Raw genomic sequence first — 22,426 nt, forward strand, 5'->3', positions numbered from 1 at the left:
CATAAGTGAAAGCAGTATTTGTCTCAAGTCGTATCCATTGTTTGGATCATGATGTTCTATGTGCATGAATGTTTGCTTCATCAACAATAGAAACTTAATTAGTTAGTTCACACTTCATATCAATCATTATTAATCTTTACCTGGCAACTATGAATATAAACAGAACAGGACAAATTCTTCCGTGGTGTAACTCCACTAAAGTCAATGGAGTAATACCAGGGATGAGTCTGGCTCAATATTTCACTTGTCCATTTTTCTTATAGAAGTTTACATTCGATTTGGCCTGGAGGGGCTATTGGCTGGCATCCTGCAAGAAAGAAACATTACAAGTCAAACCATAGTGACAGCTTTATAAAGGAGGAATTAATTTAGAGCAGTAAAAACTCTCAATTTTATAGCACAATAACAAATCAGCTAATTGGATGTTTATTCCTATCATACAAGTAAATAACAACCATCATATATATACACATATGGGTGAAATCCTGGCCTTGCTGAACTCAGGAGGAAATTTACCATTGACCGCACTGGGGCCTGGATTTCACCCTCTATGCTCTGTGAATACTTTCATAGCTAATCCTATGAAATAAGGATGATGAGTAAAATTTTCAAAAGCACCTACATCATGCAGGCCTAGATTTGTAAAGGTATTTAGGCATTGCTCCACTCAGTGTTGCCAGGTCTAAGTGATTTAGATGGCTAAATACCATTTTGAAAAGCACTTAAGTCGCTTAGGAGCCTAAATCCCTTTGACTTTAATTTGGGACTTAAGCTCACGACTTACGTTGTGATGGGGCATGGATGGAGTTGAAAGTGCCAAGAGAGCCTTGGACCACATCTGCTGGGGAGCTAAGGGGCAATGAGACTGAGAAGAAAGCTCACCTGGGCAGGAACAGGCAGGGCTTCTACAAAGCCTAGGAGTTGAGGCTGGAATGGGGTTGCAGGGAGGTCAGCCTCCAGTCACGCTCCCTGATGCAAGGAGGTAGTAGGGGCCTCAGAACGGCAGAGTAGGACGCAGACTGGGGAAGGCGCAGCAAGGTCCAAGAGGGATAGACCTGAATTGCTGGTTCAAGGGTCCCTGGATTAGAACCTGGTATAGAGGATGAGCCCAGGTTCCCCTATCAGCCACTGTGGGAGCATCACAGCCACTACAGTGGATTTAGGACACGGTCTGAGACTTTGAGGAAGGAGACTCTGGTAATCTGCCGGAAGAGGCAGATGATGACGACTTGGCCAGAGGGCTAAGCCACGAAGGAGAGGCACTGCAGCTTCGGACTAACGGGAGTTCGGCTGCAGTGTGAGTGACTGAAGCAACAGGCCGAGCAACTGCCAGATGCGGTGTGGACAGTGGTGAGGTAATTCCCCAGCTGAGCCAAACGGTGAGTTGCAGACCCTGTGACATATGTGCTTCTGAAAATTTTACCCTACATATGTATGACTAGCTGGTTCACAGATGTTAAGCAAATGAAATGTGCCATTACTGGCTTATAAATGACAACATTCAACATCTGATTATATGTTCCACTCGGATGGGTTTTCAGCCAATTCCAACTTGGTGATGTCTCTGAAGATGGAGGGTATGTCTATACTGCAGATAACCTGAGGCTGGGGCTGTGAGGGTCCCTGAGCCCAAATGTCTACAATGCAATTAAACAGCCCCTTAGCCTGAGCCTGCTGGCACTAGGCTCACGTCAGCCCTGGGTGTCTAATTGCAGTGTAGACATACCCTGAGAGAGTTTTTGACCATTTGTTAGTGTGTAATCTGAAAGTATGTATGGTAACAGAGGGTCATTCCTGGGTCTGTGCTGTTAGCATGCGACTTGCAAGAACCCCTCCCAGCTTTTTAATGTGGGATTCACTTATACTCCACGACCAGCTGATAGGACTTTCCATTCCTGCTTAAGGGATATAGTGCCCTGAATTGTCTCCAACTGTCACCTTAGCTTTAAAAGAAGTAAAAACCAATATTTTAAAACCTAGCTGTGTGCCACTAGGTGCTTACAACCCTCTTTAGGCATTTAAATGAAAGCGTACTCTTTTTTTTTTTTTTTCCACAAGGTGCAGCTCCTATGACTTGGCAGTATCTCTTTGGCATGAAGTTTCTTTTAGCCTAAAATGTAAATTAATAAAATGTTGAAAACCTGCCACATTGAGGCCTGGGATATTTTAATATTCAACCACTTGAGGGAACAAAGACAAGAAAAATTATATTCCGAAGGTGCTGTTTGGGAATTCAGAGTTGAGGTTAAGTTCCATTTTGCACTTAAATCAGGGATTCAACCTCTTTGCTTTGTATGGAAAAATAGGGTACATCTAAATTTACAGCACTTGCTCTCTGACTACAGAATGAATTTTCGAGAATTGACAAGTCTATTCATTAGTTTATAAATTAATTAAAAACTCTGTCCTTTGAAAAATTGTAGCATCCTTTGTGAGTCTTTTCTTTGGTCCATGTTATATTAACAGCAAAACAACACACTTCACATTTTTCATATATGTAAAATTAATTGAAGTCTTGTGCATAGGCTGTATTTGAATAAATTAGGTTGTAATTAAGCTAAATTATTACTGCTTGTTGTCTGTAATTGTTATAATTCTGTAGGCCATGGATGGCTCAGGTCAACAGCACAGGTAACTCTTAAGTAGTGCTAGTGTGTCAGAGGTAAATCAGCCAATCATTCAACTACAGTTAATTTTCATGCAAATAGTGGTAATGACTCATTGGTATGAGGGAGACTGAACACATATCTAAAGTTCTCATTGGTAGATTAACTGGCCCAACTGCTCTTTAAAGAGTCTATTGCTGCAGGCTAGTTTGGGCTGCAGTGCTTGAGTGGAGCGAAGGCAACAGTGCAGCGGGGAACCCCTGTGCACTAAAGCACGCTGCCAGTGGAACTGACGGGAGAGCCTTTAACACACAGTTACTTTGGACTTGGGCTGGGCTCTCCATGAGCCCTTTGCATAGCACAATCTCACTCATAAGCCCTGTAAACCAATCAGTCAATTGTAAATTAAGGGCTAGATTCACCAGCACACTTCAGCTGTTTTCTGCTGCTCTGGTGATGCAAAGCAGCTATAAAACACAACTTCACTGGCTGGTACACATTGACTTCTTTGGAGTACTGGGAAGCTGCCCATAAAAGTTAAAATAAAAAATGATTTAAAGGTGATCTATAAATTTTCAAATTAAAAACCCATTTTCCTTTGGGTTTATTGTTTATTGTTGTATGTGTACAACATTTTTAATACATTAAAAAAAACCAAAGAAATCCCCAGGCAAAAAATTATGGTAAAATAGAGCTAAGGTCAAGAGTGTATGTCCGTAATTTAAATGTAAAAATCATTACAGAGCTATCATATTATCCACAAACCAAGCATTATAAGCCCAGGAAATTCAGTTAAAGTTATACTTCAAAGAACTCTAAACACATTAAGTTAAGAAATGTACAGTTAAGGTACACAAAGAACCTTAACGGTGCCCTGTAATGATGTCATGGTGGGCGTGGAGGGTATTCAAAAAATCTAATGTGTCTTTAGATTCAGTTTGATCTAATCCAGGACCACAAATATTAAAATCATATGACTATTGCATGATGCTATGCAATAGTTACGTAATTTGGGTGCCTTCACTGTGTTTTTGTTACCTTAACAGGGTTGGATTTCTTTGAAGTGTAACCTTAAGTTTGACTTTCCTCAGTTTACAATGCATGGCTTTGTGATGTTACAATATCCCTGTAATGTTTTTTCATCAAGTTATTGAAATGCCCTCTCAACCTTAATCCATTTTAATGTATTTTTGTCTCTGAATTATACTACAATAGTAAACAGGTTACAACAAGATGGTCTTAATATGTTCGTCGTCTTCATAAAGATAATAAAGAAAACCACCAAGGAAAGCATGGCCATTGTGCAAAAGAGCTGGAAGAGATTTTAGGAACAAATGTGCTGTTTCCGGTAAAGCAGGCATTTCTATTAATGCAGAATCCTTCCCACAGCATCATCTCCACTCTCTGCATAGTTGGTTCTTTTAAATATAAAAAGGACTGGTGTGACTACCTCTGTTCTAGTGTAAGTCAATCCACTTGCCAAGGAAAGAATAATGCACACAGCTTTAAGTGAAAAGTACTTCTGCCCCAAGTAAAAATAAGTGCACACATCAGAGCAACAACATTCTAATTAAGTAGTGTGGGAGACATTGAGTCCTGCACAGAGGGCCAGCAAAAGCCTACACACTGGGGGTAAAATTCACCCTTTATGAATTAGCTATGAATGTCCGTTGGTCATTTCCTCTGACCATTTGCCCTGGAACATCTGTGTTAGCTTGGAACTATTCAGGCAAGGGAGCCCACCTGCAAGGAAGTATAGGTTTGTATGAGACTCCCAGAGCTCATCTTGAAATAAGGCAAGAGTTGTCTAAGGTCACAGGAGTACCTGAGCCAGTCAGCACAAAGTGGACCTATTAATGCTAACTGCCCTTGAGGTGGTACGTTGCACAATTCTTACAGATCACGTACAAGGCAGAGTGGAATTGGCCAGGCATTCTGGAATGTCCTCATGGAATGGAGCTGCACAGGTTAGTGTGAGCAATGAAATTGCTCCATGCGCTCTGAACAGCCCTGTGAATAGTGCTGGACCACTGACTCCAACAATCTAGGTTTCAATATCACACTCATCACCCTGATATCTGAGTTTAGGCTACCTGTGGTCAGGAGAAAATCTCACAGCAGTCCCTGATGAAATGCAGAGCTGAACCAAACTGCATGAGGAGCGATGGTGGCATGAAATCAGATATCTCTAGCACTTCAAAGGCACTGGTCCCTGGATCTAGGTTGATACCCTGGCTCTTTTCTGCGGCCAGTCTGATGCACCAGTTTACTGTGGATGCACTTTTGGATCTGTCTAGATCTTTGGACAGGCTGCAAAACTCATCTGTTCAAGGTTCTTGGAGAAGGCTTTAGGTTTGCTTCCCATGTGCTGAAGGGGTGAAAAGGCTCTTTTATGTAGGTGGAGGCTGCCTGTTCCTTTTTGAATAATTATTTTAATGCTACTGAGGTTTTACACTATTAATTATGTGTTAGGTCACCCAGAGCTTTGCAGGGGCTTCTTTTTATTATTTAAATTGAAATAATTATATCTTGCTTATTTCTCAGGAGCCTATCACTGTATTGTCTAAGTGGCAAACATAGTTGATACATGGGCTCTACTGTATAATCAGGTCAATATTCTGTTCAGTAGGTGCCCAGGATGCTGGACAGTAAAGGAGTACAGGCATAGTGGCTCAGAGGAGGAAGTTGCTTATAAATGGCAGCTGGTTTCTTGTCCTTCATGTTTCTTTTCTGTGCTAGGTTGCTTCAAAAGGGTTACTATGGCAATTGTACCCAGTCAGTACTGCTCCTTGGCATGGGACACTTTGGTATAAGAGCCATTTATCAGAACAGAGGAGCTCAGGGTTTCCCTGGATAAGCCCATGGTGCTTGGCTGCTCTGGATGCTTCAACTCAGTCACTTTCAGAAGTCTGCTCCATGCTGTGTTCTAGACAGTAACCAAAATGCTGTTTGTCAGACAGGGAAGGTCAAGGACTCCAGCCCCTACAGTCTCCCAGTACCCTGAAAGTAGTGCCTTACGAGGAGGGCCTTACGCAGATCTAATACCTCAGCACCAAACTCTAGAACTCAAGCGTTTATCTTCCAAACACCATAGGGAACACATCTATCCCTCAACATTTTCATGTTCATTTCTGGACTCCTGTTTCTGGTGTATATTTTTTGAGACTGCGTAACCAGATTTGCACACACTATTCAAGGTGAAGGGTGTACCACCAACTTATAAGAAGGCAATATAATATTTTCAGTATTATTTTCTATCCAATTCTTTTTACTTCCTAACGTTTTGCCAGTGTACTTTGAGCCTGAGGGGCAAAATGTGATTCTCCATCTTCATGCACATTTTTCTAGTAAGAAAAAGCATGGAATTAACTCTCAAAGTATGATAGACAGAATCCTTGCTATGTAACACATTTTGAGTTGTATTTTGGGCATCAACTGATTGTACTGTAGCACTAATGCAATGACACAAGAAATGGGATTTAAGCTGCCATAGAACTGTATGGTCTGTAGGTATAATAATGTGTGACATTTGTCCTAAGACAAATGCTCTCTTGGGCCTTGATCTTGCAAACACCAGCTACTGAGTGTAGTTCTGATTTCAATGTACAGTGCCTAGCATAAGGGGGTCTTGCCCCAGGACTAGGTTTCTTAGGTCCAACAGTAATACAAATAAATAATCATTGCACATTATTATTCATTAATAGTCTCACTGGCTTGTAGTCTCAAGGTAATAAGTACTATGCTTGGCATTAAGTGTTAGTGGGGTCGGGCCTTTGTTTTGAGATAATCATTTTTAACCTTGAGCATTCCTGGTCATAACAACAGGTTCACTCTTAATTGCTGCTATGGTGATATATTCAATTTTTAAAATAGTAAACAAAAAATTAGGAACTGTGAAGAAAACAAAAAATGAAACAGGAAGGCTTGAGCAAGCTACATTACAGAATCAGCTTGGATTTGTGGGACACTTGCTTGCTCCTGTTCATTACGTTATCTTAATCACATGCCAAATGAGTCATTGTTCTAGCGCTAACCTTTTTATCTGCATGTTTTTTGGTCTTACTAGTCACATTAGGAGCTTTATCAGGGGACAGGAAAACATATCCCTCAGGGGAAGCTGGGAATGGTGACTCAATTAAAACACATCTTTTGGATGACGGGAGAAGGGGTTGGAGGAAAGAAAACGCTGTCAGCCCTGGAAAGAAGAAAAAGTCAGTTTTTCCCAGTTGTAGAGTGATTAAGGAAGAAGGGAAGCATCGTGCTAGCAAAAATAGGAAAAACAATGTTTCCTGCTGATAAGAGTCTCACCTGCCGTCATTTTCTCTGCTGTTCTGGTGTACAAATGCAGTTCGGGTAGTACCACTCTGTGTCAACTGGTTTAGAAGATTAGCTGTTGCTCCTTTTACTTGCCTGAGAGCTATTTCTGCATGGATGCTTCGAGGATTATTTGTCACCATTCCTGGGTTCTTAGATTTCTTATCTGAATCACAAAATGTATATGGACACCCTCCAGACATCACAACAGTAATAACAGGGTGTGCACAAAGATTTAGTTATATATAAATAGTACAAAATAAAGTCAACTATGAATGAACGAATGTCTTTTTTTTTTTTTTTTTTTAAATGCAACTGAAATACCATTAGTTCCAGATAGTCTCCAAGATATCTTTGGCAAGTCAAAATGCCCTTATTAAAATTACTCTATTTAGCCTATATGTAATGTCCAGTACTGGAAAATATATAATGATATTTTACATTCAGGAAAGGAACCAGAATACTATACTCACGTTTATTTGCCTCATTCAGTAAAGGATCTTCAAATACATGAGGAAACATGAGGTCAGATCCAAATAAATGGTTGATGCCCTCAAGCAGATTCACATTTGTTACTCTCATGGGAGGATGTTTTGAAAAGGTAATTGGTAATCCAGGAAATCCACAGTCCATAGGGGAGTTTGCAACTGGGATTCCCTACATAATAAAACAAAAGGCAAGTAAATAGGTCTCATAGTTTGGTCTTTGAGGCAAAATACATAAGCTGCATAGATACTGTATTAGAGCATGATCCCAGAAAAACATATGCACAAATAATACTTACTAAAACAGTCTTTGAGAGGAGTCTTTGGTCTTGTAGTTAAGACACTGGACTAGGACTGAAGAGAACTCTGTTAGGTTCCTGGTTCTGTTATAGACTCCATGTGACCTTGGGCAAGTCAGATAACCTCTGTGTTTCTGGCTTTCAAATGGGGATAATAATATTTTCCTTCTCCTGCCCTTTTTCTTGTCAATGAAGACTGTAAGATTTCTGGGGCAGGGATTGTCTCCGTGTTAGCACCAAGAAAAATGGAGCTCCAATTCTGTTCAGGGCCTCTAGGCACTACTGTGGTACAAATAATTCATAATAATAATGTCAATGGGAAAACTTTACGTAAAGGATTATAGGATCGGGCAGTCAGTCTACTGTTACTAACTTGAGATTAAACTATTTTAGTTGCCAGTTGAACTGCAGCACAAAAATAGAAGCTGTGCATGCTGAATGGATTAACGATTATATATTTACAAAATCTGGGGATTGCTAAAGTTTGGGGAGCACTCTGGGAGCTAAGCTACAGTAGCACACCAGAGCTATTTATAAAAAAGAAGAATACATCTAATGTGTAAACTGATGATCAGCAGAGGGCTTGTAAAATTGCAATGTTGAAAAGATCTTTATAATACCATACCAACCAATTCATAAATAAATCTATGTATACTGTTTCATAAGTAAAATCCTAGTGTCTGATGTTATGCTGAGTATAAGTCAGTGCTCATTTGTCTGGTTAAAAGAAATTTACTATTGTTTTTGAAATGCAGAAATAAATTGTAAAAAAAACCCTATAAAATATGCAAGTAAAGTGACTGATTGTCCATCCTTAAAACCATCTCCAAGTCAATAGTGAAAAGCATTAACAAGAGGAGAGAAATATAAGCATAAAGACAAAAAAGCAATGGCATACTATGTACCGAGCATTCCAACAACAACCTGAGTAGTAGGAAATAAGGTGCTAACCTACTTACTGCTGAGAAAATTTGTTTTGAAGTTTAACATCAAAAGCATTTTTTCCACTTAAATGACACCATAGGGTTTCACTCCTTACTTTCTAACAAGGACTTGAAAAAGCACAACTAGAATGCAACTGACAAACTTGAAAAATCTTTTCTGTTGTTCCACTTCAATGACCTAATGAGATAATGGCTCAGTTCTGTTCTAGCTAACTAGGTATAACATCTTCATTGAACCTTAACATAAAACAGAGATATCTCTAAAGATATTGCCTTAACATACTTCTCTTGCTTTGCTAATCCTGCTATGTTTTCTATTTAAGTGATTTCCAATGTATAAGAATACAGGTCAGTTTTGAAATAAAACATTTACACATGCAGTGACTCAATCCACAAGTGCCTTGAACTCTTGTATACAAGGACTGTGGCTTCAAGTGGCAAAAATGTGTTCAGTAGCAAAGTAACTCACTAAAGCCCTGATCCTACCAATTGACATGCTAGCGTATCCATAAGGAGGTCTGTGATTGCATGTGTTTGTAAGGTCAGGTTTAAGGCAGAACCCGATATACAGGGATTTTGACATATCTGGATTGTGTGTGATTTACTATCAATGTTAGCCCTAAGATCAGGGAAATCAATTATACCTTTATTAAATTGACACCTTTATTATTTGTATTGCAGTAGCACCAAGAGAGCCTTATCACAATAAAGCATGTCGCACACATGACATAAAGAGTGTTTCTACCCCCAAGAGCTTACAGTCGAAATGTATGATGAGAGAATGGGTAATTACTACAAGCAGATGGGGAGCACAAGGCAACGGTGAGATGATTAGGATTAGTGTAAGCAGCGGTCACAGCAACTGCTTAGCCATTGTCAAGTGTTTTGTAGGTATCCTGGCAGAGTTGAGTTTAAAGGAGACTATTGGCATATAATGGCTTTGTAGATGTTATGCGGAGTTCCTCTCATACATACGGGACAGTATGATACGGAGGTGTTTGGGAGAAAGTTGGACAAATGGGCAATCAAAGCTGACTAGTGATGCCTATATTAATCCTGACTACTTACAGTGTTTTATCCATAGACTTCAAAATGCTTTACCCAGGTGAGAAAGTGGTGTTACTGTGCTTTATAAACAGAGAAACTGAGGCATGAAGAGGTTAAGTGGCTTGCCCAATATAAAGCCACATAGCAAGTAAGTGGCAGAGCTGGGAAACGAACCCAGCTCTCCTCACTGTTTTACACATATGCTGTGGTAGGGATGGATGGTTAAAATGTGTACTACCTTCTGGACACCAGGCAAATAATGGATCAATTAAACAAAGATCTGAAGAAAGTGCACCCAGTGATGTGAAAATCACCAGTCTGCAATGGAACCAAAGAATGCTCACTACATGGCTCCTTCATATTGGGGTAGCACCTAGGAGCCCAACTATGGATCAGGCTCCCCCTGTGCTAGGCCCTGTACAAACACCAAATGAAAACATGCTCCCTGTCCCACAGAGCTTACAATCCAAGTGTAAGAGAACATGTGGATACAGACCGCCCGGTGAAGGCGCATAAGGAAATATTAAGATTCCATTGGGCAGCATGATAGCCAGTGGTCTCAGATTTCAATGGTGGTGGTGGGGAACTTTCAGTGGGAGGGGATGGAGGTCCTGGGGCCGCTTAGATCCCTGGAAGTTCTTGGATGTCTTAAAGCATAAAATGCAAAAATCAGTCTATGTCAAGAGCATTTCCTGTGATACCTGTTTTTAATAAAAATCCGTTATGGTTTACTACAACAAAATGATTGACACAGGACAACCAGGAGACTTAAAGCTAAGCAATCTGCTGCACCTGTGGCATGCAGACTCCGTACCAAATCATAATTTTCAAGCTTATAAATCAACAAATTTCCGAACAGACTTTCCTCCATAGGAATGAGACACAGCACAGACACCTACATTTGTCTGTGGCTTCAGAAAATAGAGAGGCAAGTATAATATTTGGTTGAGATGAATCGCTCGTTACCATTTTAGTTAGTTTTGAATGTGGCCTTAAGGTTACTTTGCCTTTGAAAAACTGGGTATATGGAGGTCCTACCACCAGTGCCTGAAGTACACCTACCCTTCTGGCAGATGTTAGTGCAATAAGAAAGGTCATCTTTTGTCAAAGAGAGAGCGAGCAGTTAAGGCTCGAATGGGGAACCCATGAGGGTAGTGAGCACAGTGTGAAGGTCCCAAAAGGGAACAGTGTTCTTTATTGGAGGGAAGAGGCGAGTAACACCTTTCAGAAACCTAACTACTACAGAGTTGGGGGAAAAACAAAAAGAGAACTTTTCTTTGGATCAGGGGATGGAACACCGAAACCACTGCTACGTGGGCCCTCAGAGAACTGAGAGAAAGGTCTGACAATTTAAGGTGCAATAGGTACTCTAAAACATCCTGAATCTGGGCTTCCATTGGCTGAATTCCCTGACCAGCAGTCCAGATTGAGAAGTGTTTCCATTTGGCCAAGTAGGTTTGATCCAGTGCATTGGTTTGTACTGTTCAACATCTCTCTTCTGCTTTATCTAACCGTTTAGCATCCACGCCATGAGGTACAGGCTGCCCAGATCTGGATGCCACATCTGACCACAGTGTTCTGACAGAAGATCTCGAAGGAGGGGAAGAAGTCTTAGAGGTTGGACCAACAGACTGAGTAGATCGGAGAACTGACATCTCGACAAGGTTGGAACAATGAATATCAGTTTGGTGTGAGACAGACCTGAGGAATGAGCAGAATGGGAGGGAAGGCATAGATTAGCACAAACCCCAAGCTCAGTTAGAAGGCATCAGAGAGAGAGCAGGGACTGACCCACTAGAGAGCAAAACTGTGAGCATTTCTTGTAGTCATTTATTGCAAATAGGGCATTCCATCGGTTGACCTAGGCCCTGAAAATTGATCTCAAGATGCTGTTCTTCACAGATCACTTGAGATTTCTGGAGAAATTCCTGCTGAGGTGGTCAATCAGCTGATTCTTGGACCAGGTAGTGAGCGGCCATGGGGACAATGTCTTCCTTGATGCAAAAGTACTTCATCGCTTCCTGATAGATCTGACTGGACTGAGCTCCTCCCTGCTTGTTCACATAATACATTGCTGTTGTATTGCTGGTAAATACATGAATGGACAAGCTCCTGATGTGAAGGAGAAAGGGTTGGCAAATGTAAATTGCTCAAAGCTTTAGAAAACTGACATGTAATATGATACGTAAAGAACAAAATTGTCAGACACATAGCTGAATATAATATGTTGAGGAATAGTCAACATTTTTTGTAAAGGGAAATCATGCCTCACCAATCTACTAGAATTCTTTGAGGGGGTCAACAAGCATGTGGACAAGGCTGGATCCAGTGGATATAGTGAATTTAGACTTTCAGAAAGCCTTTGACAAGGTCCCTCACCAAAGGCTCTTAAGCAAAGTAAGCAGTCATGGGATAAGAGGGAAGGTTCTCTCATGGATTGGTAACTGGTTAAATGATAGGAAACAAAGGGTAGAAATAAATGGTCAGTTTTCCGAATGCAGAGAGGTAAATAGTGGTGTCCCCCAGGGGTCTGTACTGGGCCCAGTCCTATTTAACATTCATAAATGATCTGGAAGAAGGGGTAAAACAGTGAGGTGGTGATACACAAATGTGCAGATGATACAAAACTACTCACAATAGTTAAGTGCCAGGCAGACTGCGAAGAGCTACAAAAGGATCTCTCAAAATTGTGTGACTGGGCAACAAAATGGCAAATGAAATTCAATGTTGATAAATGCAAAGTAATGCACATTGGAAAACAATCTCTACTATACATATAAAATGATGGGGTCTAAATTAGCAGTTACCACTCAAGAAAGATCTTGGAGTCATTGTGGATAGTTCTCTGAAAACATCCACTCAATGTGCAGTGGCAGTCAGAAAAGCTAACAGAATGTTGGGAATCATTAAGAAAGGGATAGATAATAAGACAGAAAATATCATATTGCCTCTGTATAAATCCATGGTACGCCCACATCTTGAATACTGCGTGCAGATTTGGTCACCCCATCTCAAAAAAGATACATTGGAATTGGAAAAGATTCAGAAAAGAGCAACAAAAATGATTAGGGGTATGGAATGGCTTCCGTATGATGAGAGATTAATAAGACTGGGACTCTTCAGCTTGGAAAAGAGACGACTAAGTGTGGGATATGATAGAGGTCTATAAAATCATGACTGGTGTGGAGAAAGTAAATAAGGAAATGTAGCGGGGTGGTCACCCGCTCCAGCCTTGATGGGCTTAAAACAGCCCAGGAGAGGGCTGTGGCTGGGAGCAAGCAGTTCCCAGGATGATTGGGGAAGCAGGCTCAGCTATGGCCACATCCCAACCGGGGCTCAGCTGGCCCTGGCCCTTATAAGAGGGCAGTGGGCCAGGAGCTGACAAAGTCTCCTTTAGCTGTGGAGGGAGATGGGCCTGGCTATTAGGGAGCATACCTGGGTACCTGAGGTGAAGCAGGGCTGGGGAAGGCCAGAGAAGCTGGGAGACTCCAGACTGGAAAGCCCCCAGGCTGCAGGCCTGGCAGACGGCCTAGGATAGGTACTGGGGTTGCAGGGGGCAGCCCAAAGGTACGCAGAGGCAGCAGGTCCAAACCCCCCTTGCCTGTGATGATTGGCTTATACACTGCACTCTGCCCCAGTGTGCGGGAGCTCAATGGTGACTGGCAGTAGCCAAAGACTGAGGCGAAGTGGGGATAGCGGGTGGGGGTTCCCCGGGAGGGGAGACCCAGAGACTGTGGGGGTACTGCCAGGGGGCAGCACCCTGAATAGAAGGGGCACCGGGGTCTGGGAGGGACACGGGGCCAATGGCAAGCGGGACACCGGCCTGCAGAGGGCGCTCCAGAGGCTGGAAGAGCTAATTCCCTGAGAGACCAGCAGGAGGCGCCACAGGGGTGAGTCCCACACTGTGACATGAAGTGTTATTTACTCCTTCTCATAACACACGAACTAGGGGCCACCAAAGGAAATAGGCAGCAGGTTTAAAACAAACAAAAGAAGTATTTTCTCACACAATGCACAGTCAACCTGTGGAACTCTTTGCCAGAGGATGTTGTGAAGGCCAAGACTATAACAGGGTTCAGAAAAGAACTAGATAAATTCATAGAGGATAGGTCCATCAATGGCTATTAGCCAGAATGGGCAGGGATGGTGTCTCTAGCCTCTGTTTCCAAGAAGCTGGAAATGGGCGACAGGGGATGGATCACTTGATGATTACCTGTTCGTTCCCTCTGGGGCACCTGGCACTGGCCACTGTCGGAAGACAGCATACTGGGCTAGACAGACCTTTGGTCTGACCCAGTATGGCTGTCCTTATGTCTCCTGTTCTGTCCACAAAGGTTGGGCTCTCAGTGTCCCCAGATGTGCACATCAACCTATCAAGACAAATGTAACTATGGTTGTGTTTGGGGGCAGGGATGGGTGGAAATGAGCAAAATGTACAACGCACAAATATTGCTCTGATCTGTCCACTGCTTTAGGGATGCCAGGACTGCCAGAGGCACCCAAACTAGAATGTGCAAAAGATGACAGTTTGGGCGTAAAACCAATTTTAATCTTCCCTGAAGAGTATGGAGCCAATCTTGCATGCCGAATGACATAAGTACAAAGGGCCATGTGGACAGCAACTTCAAAACATACTCAGAGTGTGGAGAAGGGGCAAGATTTTAGAACTAATGTGGATTTTAATTTGTACAGGATGAGTCCCAGATGATCAAAGAGACATGGTATAAATTGGACACGACTAAGGACTTGGTCTTCCGATTTGCCCTGCATAAGCAAATAGTCCCGTTAAGGGAGACACTCCCTCCATCCTAAGATATGGCAGTAATGACGGCATGCATTGGGTGAATATATGCAAGGCAGAGGACGGGCAAAAGGAGAGGACTGTGTATTGCTAATGTTGGTCTCCTACTACAAGTCTCAGCAACTTCCTGTGGCTCTGCCATATGGAAGTAGGTGTCGTGAAGACTGAGGGCAGCAAACCAGTCATCGTGATCTAACAAGGGGAGGGTCACTAGGGTGACCATATAAAACCTAATATACATGACGTACTCGTTGCCATTTCAAAGATCAAGTATGGGTTTTTGACCCCACCTTTCACTTGGGGGATCAGAAAGTACCAGGAATAAAATATCATCCCCTAATTTTTGAAGAAGGACTTCTTCTATGACCTTTGAAGTTCTTGATGAAGTAACAATTTTTGAGATGGATCCCTGAAAAGGGATGGGAGGAATTGGATAGTATATCCTACTCTCAAAGTGCTTAAGACCCATTTGCCTCCAGTTATGGCTTCCCAATCATAGCAAAAGTGGGACAGTCTGTCCCCAGAGAAAAGGAATATGAGAGGAGATTGCTGGTGGCTAGAATGCTGTCCTTGAGGCAAAAGTCAAAAGGGCTTTTCGCCCAAAGCGGATTGAGGATGAGCTAGCTGGTTACAGGTGGAATCAGAGAACCACTTCCTCTGTTTATGCCTCCTCTTTGAAAAGGAATGCTGCCTAGAATACTGCTGGAAGTATTGAGCATATTGTTGCTGACCCCCTCGTTGCCCTCTCTGGATGGCTGGGGTACAGATCTCTCCTCCTCCCAAAAGAGCTTAATGTAACACACTTTAAATAAGCGTTGAGTCTCACTGGTTTTCTCAGAAAACAGAAACCACCTATCAAAGGGGAGGTCTTCTATATCATGTTGAACTTCAAGCGCTATGCTGGAGTTCTGTATTTAGGAGGCTCTTCTCATTGTTACAGCTGAGGCCATAATCCTGGAAGAAGCATCTGCTACATCAAGCGCCAGCTGGAGTGATGTCTTGGCTACTAGGTAGCCTTCTACCACGAAAGCCTGACATTCCTCCCTCGCATCTTCCAGTTCCAGTTAATGTGTTCTAGTTCACAAAATCATACTTAGATAAAAGAGCCTCCTATTAGCTATGCGCATTTGGAGAGACAAGGTGGAATAAATCTGTCCATTAAATCCAGTCTCTTGGCCTTTTTCTCTTTGGGAATCAATTTGTACCTTCCCTGTTGTGTCCTCTTGTTTGTGGCAGTAACCACAAGGGAGTTTGGACCTGGGAGAGAGGAGAAATATTAAATGCCTTGAATGGGGACTTAGTACTGCTTGCCCACATGCTTAGTTAAGGGAACTAAGGAAGCTAGCATGTGCTGCAAGGTCTTCACTGGCTCCCAGAGAGGTTCATTTATAGGGAGGGCAATCCTCCCTGGGGCTGAGGACTGAAGAATGTCCAAAAGTTTGAGTATTCTCTTAGACAAACTAAGCCTGGATGCCCAAAGCTTCTGCAGCCATCCTCCTTAGGAAGTCTTAGTAAGACTTATAGTCTTCTGGAAATGGGGAAGATGAGTCTGGGACTATGGACTGATCCAATGAGGAGGATGACAGATGTTGTGTGAGTGGATCCTCCTATGGCAAGTCCTGTTCCTGTCACTTTGCTGTATCAAAAGCTTATCAGTCTGGTATTATCAGAACCAAAGAGGACAGTATATTTGTGTGGAAGTCATTGTAACTGTCAATACTGAATCATGAAAAGAAAAGGAGTACTTGTGGCACCTTAGAGACTAACTGTAGCTCACGAAAGCTTATGCTCAAATAAATTGGTTAGTCTGTAAGGTGCCAAAAGTACTCCTTTTCTTTTTGCGAATATTGAATCATGGTAATAACATTGTACTTGTAATAAAGTTGGATTTTCCTGGAACTTTTTATAAAAGTATCAGATGAAGGATGCAATTAGTAAGTGCCACATAAATACACTTCTCTCCATGCAAAAGGCCTCCATATACCCCTGAACATATCAGTCCAAATTCAGCCTTGCTATAAGTGGTTGTAACTCCTTCCACGACAATGAATGGAGTTATACCTCCTTACACAAAGGACTGGTTTAGGCCCATTAAGCCTGCATCTGAAATCCACATTTCATGAAAACTTGAATTTCTCTTAAGATTCATAGATGTTAAGGTCAGAAAGGACCATCGTGATCATCTAGCCTGACCTACACAAACCACAGAACCTCGCTCAGTAATTTCTGCATCAAGCCTGTAACCTCTGTTTGAGCTAGAGTCTTAACTTGAGCACAATTATATTGTTGGTTAAATAAGAGGCAAGATCATTGTACTAAAGGACTCACCAAATAATGTCAAGATTAAGTGTATCTTATAAATAAGAGAGGCAGACCGAACAAAATAAGGCAGTCAAACCCCTGTTTTTCTCTGAAAAGAGATTTAAGACGGTCATGGGTGGCAAGAGATTTAAGGGTAATAGTGAAGAGCAAAATAGGTACCAGTTCAGTTTGTGATGCATCTAGTAGCAAAAGAGGTCGATGCAATTTTGGACAGCATATGCAGAGCCATCGTTGTCAGGAAGTAGAAAGTAATAGTCCCAGACTAAGATTTTCAAAGGAGCCTAAATTAGTTGGGTGCACAAGTGCCTATGAAATTCAGTGGTGACCTGATTTCTTCATGTCAGCCCTTGTCTATACAATGTTGTATAATAGCACCTGGAGTACTGTGTTCATTTCTGTACATCTCATTACTAGAAAGCCATTTACAAATTGAAGGGAACATAGGGAAAGCATCAAAAATGATCAGGGGCTAGAGATTTGTTTTAGGAGGAAAGATTAAGAGAGTCTACAGAGCAAAGTAGAGAGGAACATGCTAAGATTCTACAAATATCTGAGGGTGGAAGAGGAATTATTAGAATAGTAAAGGTGGGTAAAACTAGGGGCAATAGAACTAAATTAAGGTTAAATTTAGGCTGAATATCTGGACAAATTTCCTGACAGTAAATTCTACAGTGTTAGGTTATGCAATAGCCTCTTAAGTGAAGTGGTGGAAGTTCCACTACTTGAGACTGAATTGAACAATGCATAAAGGTGTATGTGAAAACAATCCTTCATTAAAAGAGATGACCTTCTGGATGTAATAGGTCTTTTCATTTCAAAGTTCTAAAATTTCAGTTTGACTCTAATAATGTTGAATTTTTCTTTACTTGTTGTTCTATTAAATGAAGCTCAGCTCTTGCCCTCTCCTCCATGCTCACTGTAATTCCATCTAACACTTGCAGGTTGGGCAATCGAAACACAAGCAGTGGACGGTGGGACATCTTGCGAGTAACCTGAGGAGAGACAATATAAGTTATACTAAAAATGGAATCCTGATCCAGAAGAAAAACCTGAGAATAACTTGCCTTAAGAATAAATGTCTGAACGAAACCAGAGAGCTAAAAATGAATGGAGATGACAATGCTCTGTTCCTGTCCCAGGCAGTGTTATAGACAGGACATAAAAATTGATATTCTATAATTTAGCACAAAATAGGATTGAAAGAGGAAAGATAAATATATTATCTGAGGATCTGTAAATAGGGTTCTCCTGTTATTCCACCCTGTTAGTGTCTGAACCCTGCTGACAGATGCTAGCTGATTCTTGCTGATTTATGGTAGCAGGTGTACCTTGTTAACACCACCTTGGATATGAGAGGTGAGAGTGCCCCTCTGAATAAGGATTTTAGGGTTGGAATTATGCAATTCTAAGGAAGGAACGCCATAAACAGCCAAGTCTGGAGAGAAAGTTTGGGTAGGAGTTGATGTTGCTTGGCTTCCTGCACTTCCTGTTGGGCTTTCTGCTCCTTCATAAATTGCACCCAGGTTTTTTCCTGCTTTTACTGGGCTATAGCATGAACCTGCTGGAGTTGATTCCGCTGGGTTTTCATCCATTTCAGAATCTCATTCATTTTCCCTTTTTATATTGCTCTAATACAGAAAGTTTGAAAAATCTCACAACTCCAGAAAACATATTTGAGGAAATGGCATTTCCATCCTGCTACAAAACACAGCCAGCACATTGTCTACAGGGTCAAATCTCACTTCTTTGAGGGGTTTCTCTCTATTAACAAGGTAACACAAACAAACAACAGTAGGTTCTACAGAAAATTTTTGCCACCATTCCAGGTTCAAGCACCTGCTCAAAATTCTGCAGGGCTCATTCTAATACCACTACTGTGGCTTTTACAATTAGCACATTTAAAAAAAAAAAAAAAAAAAAAAGGCAAATCATAATACCTTTCACTTTTTACAGTGTCTTTCATCCAAGGATCTCTCAAAGGGCTTTTGTAGGTATAAATATTTGTAGGGAGAGAAACTGAGACAAAAAGAAATTAGAGGCCAAATTTTTAGCTCCTGACCTTAATTTGAGAGGTGCAAATAAATGTGTAAATAATTCTGTGCCTGAATTATCTGCATCCACAATTTAGATCATTTGGATGTCAAAGTGCTTTAAACTGCAGGTCTAAATAAACAGAAGTCCAAAAAATGGGCCTGAAATTATTTGTGTCCACAAATTTGCACTAGCAAAATCAAGGCATGGTTGAGGTCAAACTGAAAATTTCTCCCGAGAGATTTGCTCATGGTTACATAGTGATTCAGTGGCATAGACCAGAATAGAACCCAGAGGTGAGAACTTTTAATGCTGTGCTATAAAAACTACCTGTAGTATGTCAGCGTTTTAATAGCAGATTCTGAATGGTCCAAAACAAGTGTAAAGAACAGCAGAGTACATTAGTAAATTAAGCTTTGGTGAAGTCAAAACTCACTTCAGACTATCAGCAGTTGCTTGATGCAACACTAGCATTCACTCTGCCTTTCATGCCACTCCCACCAGACCTGCCCTTTAATGGCCTAAAGGAATCCTGGTTTTGGCAGTATTGTATGTTTCTCTAATCAATATTCTTATTTTTATATCTTAAAGGGTATAAAATAAAATATATTGGGGCAGATCCTCAGTTGGTGTAAATTGTCATAGCCCTATTGAAATCAATGGAGCAATAATAACTTTAACCAGCCAAGGAGCTGCAGTATAAAACTAATAACTTTTAAAAGCTCTAACACTGGAAAAATTCGCAAAAAGAAAAGGAGTACTTGTGGCACCTTAGAGACTAACGAATTTATTTGAGCATGAGCTTTCGTGAGCTACAGCTCACTTCATCAGATGCATACCGTGGAAGCTGTAGCTCACGAAAGCTCATGCTCAAATAAATTCGTTAGTCTCTAAGGTGCCACAAGTACTCCTTTTCTTTTTGCGAATACAGACTAACACGGCTGTTACTCTGAAAACTGGAAAAATTGTGACTTACCTGTCACCTACAAGTGACCTTGCAGGCTACAGGCCTGGTTTTTGATAGGTGTGACTTTACCAGTAGTGTCTTTTGGTGTATAATTGGTTCCTGCTGATCAATATGAATTCTAAACTTTGTAAAAGGTAAATATAACATTCCTAAAATGCCCCTTGCATTGTTTATACCTACTGATAGTCTGTTCTGTTAACAGATTGCAGCTGATGCAGAAAGCTGCTATTACTGTTCTCCTGTGCCTGGTTTATTTAACTATATGATCCCATTTTCAAATGTCTTCCTTGGCTAGCAGAGAGGTTTCACACTGATTTTATACCATTGTAGCTTACCTACTAGTACTGGACCTAAACAGCAACCTGACTTGCTTTTTCTCTGTATCCCAGGCTGATTTTGTTTTTAAGGTCAAAGTCTGCAGATTTACTAACTGTAAAAATAAATGCAGACACATTTAGGACTCTCGCTTTTGTAATTTGATCCTGCGAGGTGCTGAGTATCTCCTGAGAAGCCTGACATTGTAAACTCCAATGATACCAAAGGGAGTTGCGGGTGCTGAGGATCAAGCCCTGGTATTTAGATCTACATTTATAGTTCCAAATTTGTTTTCCTATTAGAAAGTAAATATATTTCTGTTTTAAATTCACAACTGAAAAGATTTTGTTTGACACTGCTTTTGAGTGTGCTAGTTATAAGGCAAATTACATTAGGCTGAGATCCTGCAATCCTTACTCAAGCATGTGGTCCCAGTCAGATCACTTCTGCCCCTTTAAAGTCAATCAGTATTTGACTGATTGGACCCACTCATGTCTGTAAGGGTTGGCAGGATCCATAGTTATATATGTGTAGGACCAAAGGCACAGGACTTTCCATGTGGAAATGGTTGAGGCAAGTTTTTCATTTCTATTTTATAATCTTATAAACTTTGTGTTCTCAAGGAGAGGAGAAGCCAAACAATTGTAACCAGAGACAAATTCAAACCTAAAAATCCTGATGGACGTCTCATGAAGGGCACTGCATAAATGAACATTATTACTATCAGGGAACATCTTCTTACAGTCTATAAAAAATGGTTCAGATCTCCTTTAACATTCTTTGATCTATTTCATAGACCTGACCTGTTGTGGATTAAAAAGACAGCTCACCACCACGCACTCACTTTCTGAATTTACCTTGCAGCACTGAAAAGCATAATATGTAAAAGAATGATTGCACTCAAATCACTCCTATACCAACCTGACAGGCACTAAGAGATGAATCAACATCCATATTATGGCTACAAAATGGTAAGTGACTGGAACTTAGTAGTTAATTAAGGAAAAATTCCCAATTATAATGAATTAGAAAGGTTAATTACCCACAACACAAACTTAAATATACATCTAGTTTACACGATCATACAAAGTAACATACTCACTGGATTTCCATATATCGAAAGCTCTTTAAGACTAGAAACAACTTCAAGTTTTTCCAGTTCAGACAATTCCTGTCACAAGTTAAAAAATAAGTTATTTGCTATCACATTTCAAAGCTTCTGAGCCAAATTTATTTACTTTGGCCAAATGCAGGGGTCTTTACCCAGGCAAACCCACTGAAGGTAATAAGTTTTGTCTGAATAAGGATCTCAATATCTGGCCCATTGAATCTATAGTCTCAACACCAATATATTTTACCTGAATTTTATTAAATCCCAGGAAAAGTTTCTGTAATTTTACTAAAGGCTGTAAATTGTTCAGTTCTTGTAGTCGGTTTTCCTCTAGGTGAAGTGCCAAAAGGGAGGTCTGTCGAGCAAAGGAGCCCTCTGTAATTGTTTTGACACGATTATGATCCAATACCAACTCCTGCAGAAGCTGTAGACCTTCAAGTCCTTCGATTTGACTGATTTCATTACCTGATGAACCAAGATTATACGTGGGAAATGAGATGAAATACAGTTGGTATTCGATTGTAACACAAAACAACCTTTAACAAAAACAGCCTGTGGTAGAGAACTTCCCAGATTATCTATACGCTGTGTAAAAAGGCATTTCTTTTGATCCATTTTAATGCTTTTTGATCCACTGCCTTCCAATACCACAGAGTGCCTCTTTGTTACTGTGTTACAGAAAAGGATGTATTTGAGTGCCCAATGGGCCTTCTCTATGCCATTACAGCTACAACAGTGTTGCGCCTTGAACTTTTCCCTTTGGGAAGTACTATCTTGCTTTATATTCCCCCGTGCTTCTAGAGATCTGAATGTCCAAAATTGCTTGGCTAATCTCCATTTAAAGCAACTTATCTTTCTAATTAATAGTTAGGCTGCTGAAGAAGACTAAGATCAAATCATTATTGCTGTTCAAATGCTGTAAAATAGCTGGATTTTAATGATACAGTATCATATATGTCAGGATCAATCTCTCAATTAATGGTTCCAATCTTACAAGTACTTACTACCATGAGTAGTCCCAATGATGTCCATGAAGCTAATCATTGCAGTAAGTGCTGTGGGCAAGATTCTCAACTGAGATCCAGCCCCAGTGGCATAATGGGGACATATTCTAGCCACAAATAGCCAGCAAGGAATTTTTTTGGCATAGGAGAATATCCCCTGGCATAAAACTGGCAGAGGTA

General features: G+C 41.0%; 1 protein-coding gene across 1 annotated transcript in view; it reads right to left on the reverse strand.

Moving 5' to 3' along the window:
* Positions 1-267: 267 nt before the first annotated feature.
* Positions 268-22,426, reverse strand: part of LRRC9 (leucine rich repeat containing 9) — an 81,808-nt gene continuing 59,649 nt past the window's right edge. Inside the window, exons 29-34 of the mRNA XM_077820586.1 lie at positions 21,490-21,707; positions 21,234-21,302; positions 17,685-17,810; positions 7,394-7,577; positions 6,915-7,086; positions 268-307 (exon numbers count right to left, since the gene is read on the reverse strand). Of these exons, the coding sequence (XP_077676712.1) occupies positions 268-307; positions 6,915-7,086; positions 7,394-7,577; positions 17,685-17,810; positions 21,234-21,302; positions 21,490-21,707 (809 nt within the window). The remainder of the gene's footprint in view (positions 308-6,914; positions 7,087-7,393; positions 7,578-17,684; positions 17,811-21,233; positions 21,303-21,489; positions 21,708-22,426) is intronic.

The sequence above is a fragment of the Eretmochelys imbricata genome, chromosome 6 (genome assembly GCF_965152235.1).
Source record: "Eretmochelys imbricata isolate rEreImb1 chromosome 6, rEreImb1.hap1, whole genome shotgun sequence".
NCBI classification, from domain to species: Eukaryota; Metazoa; Chordata; order Testudines; family Cheloniidae; genus Eretmochelys; species Eretmochelys imbricata.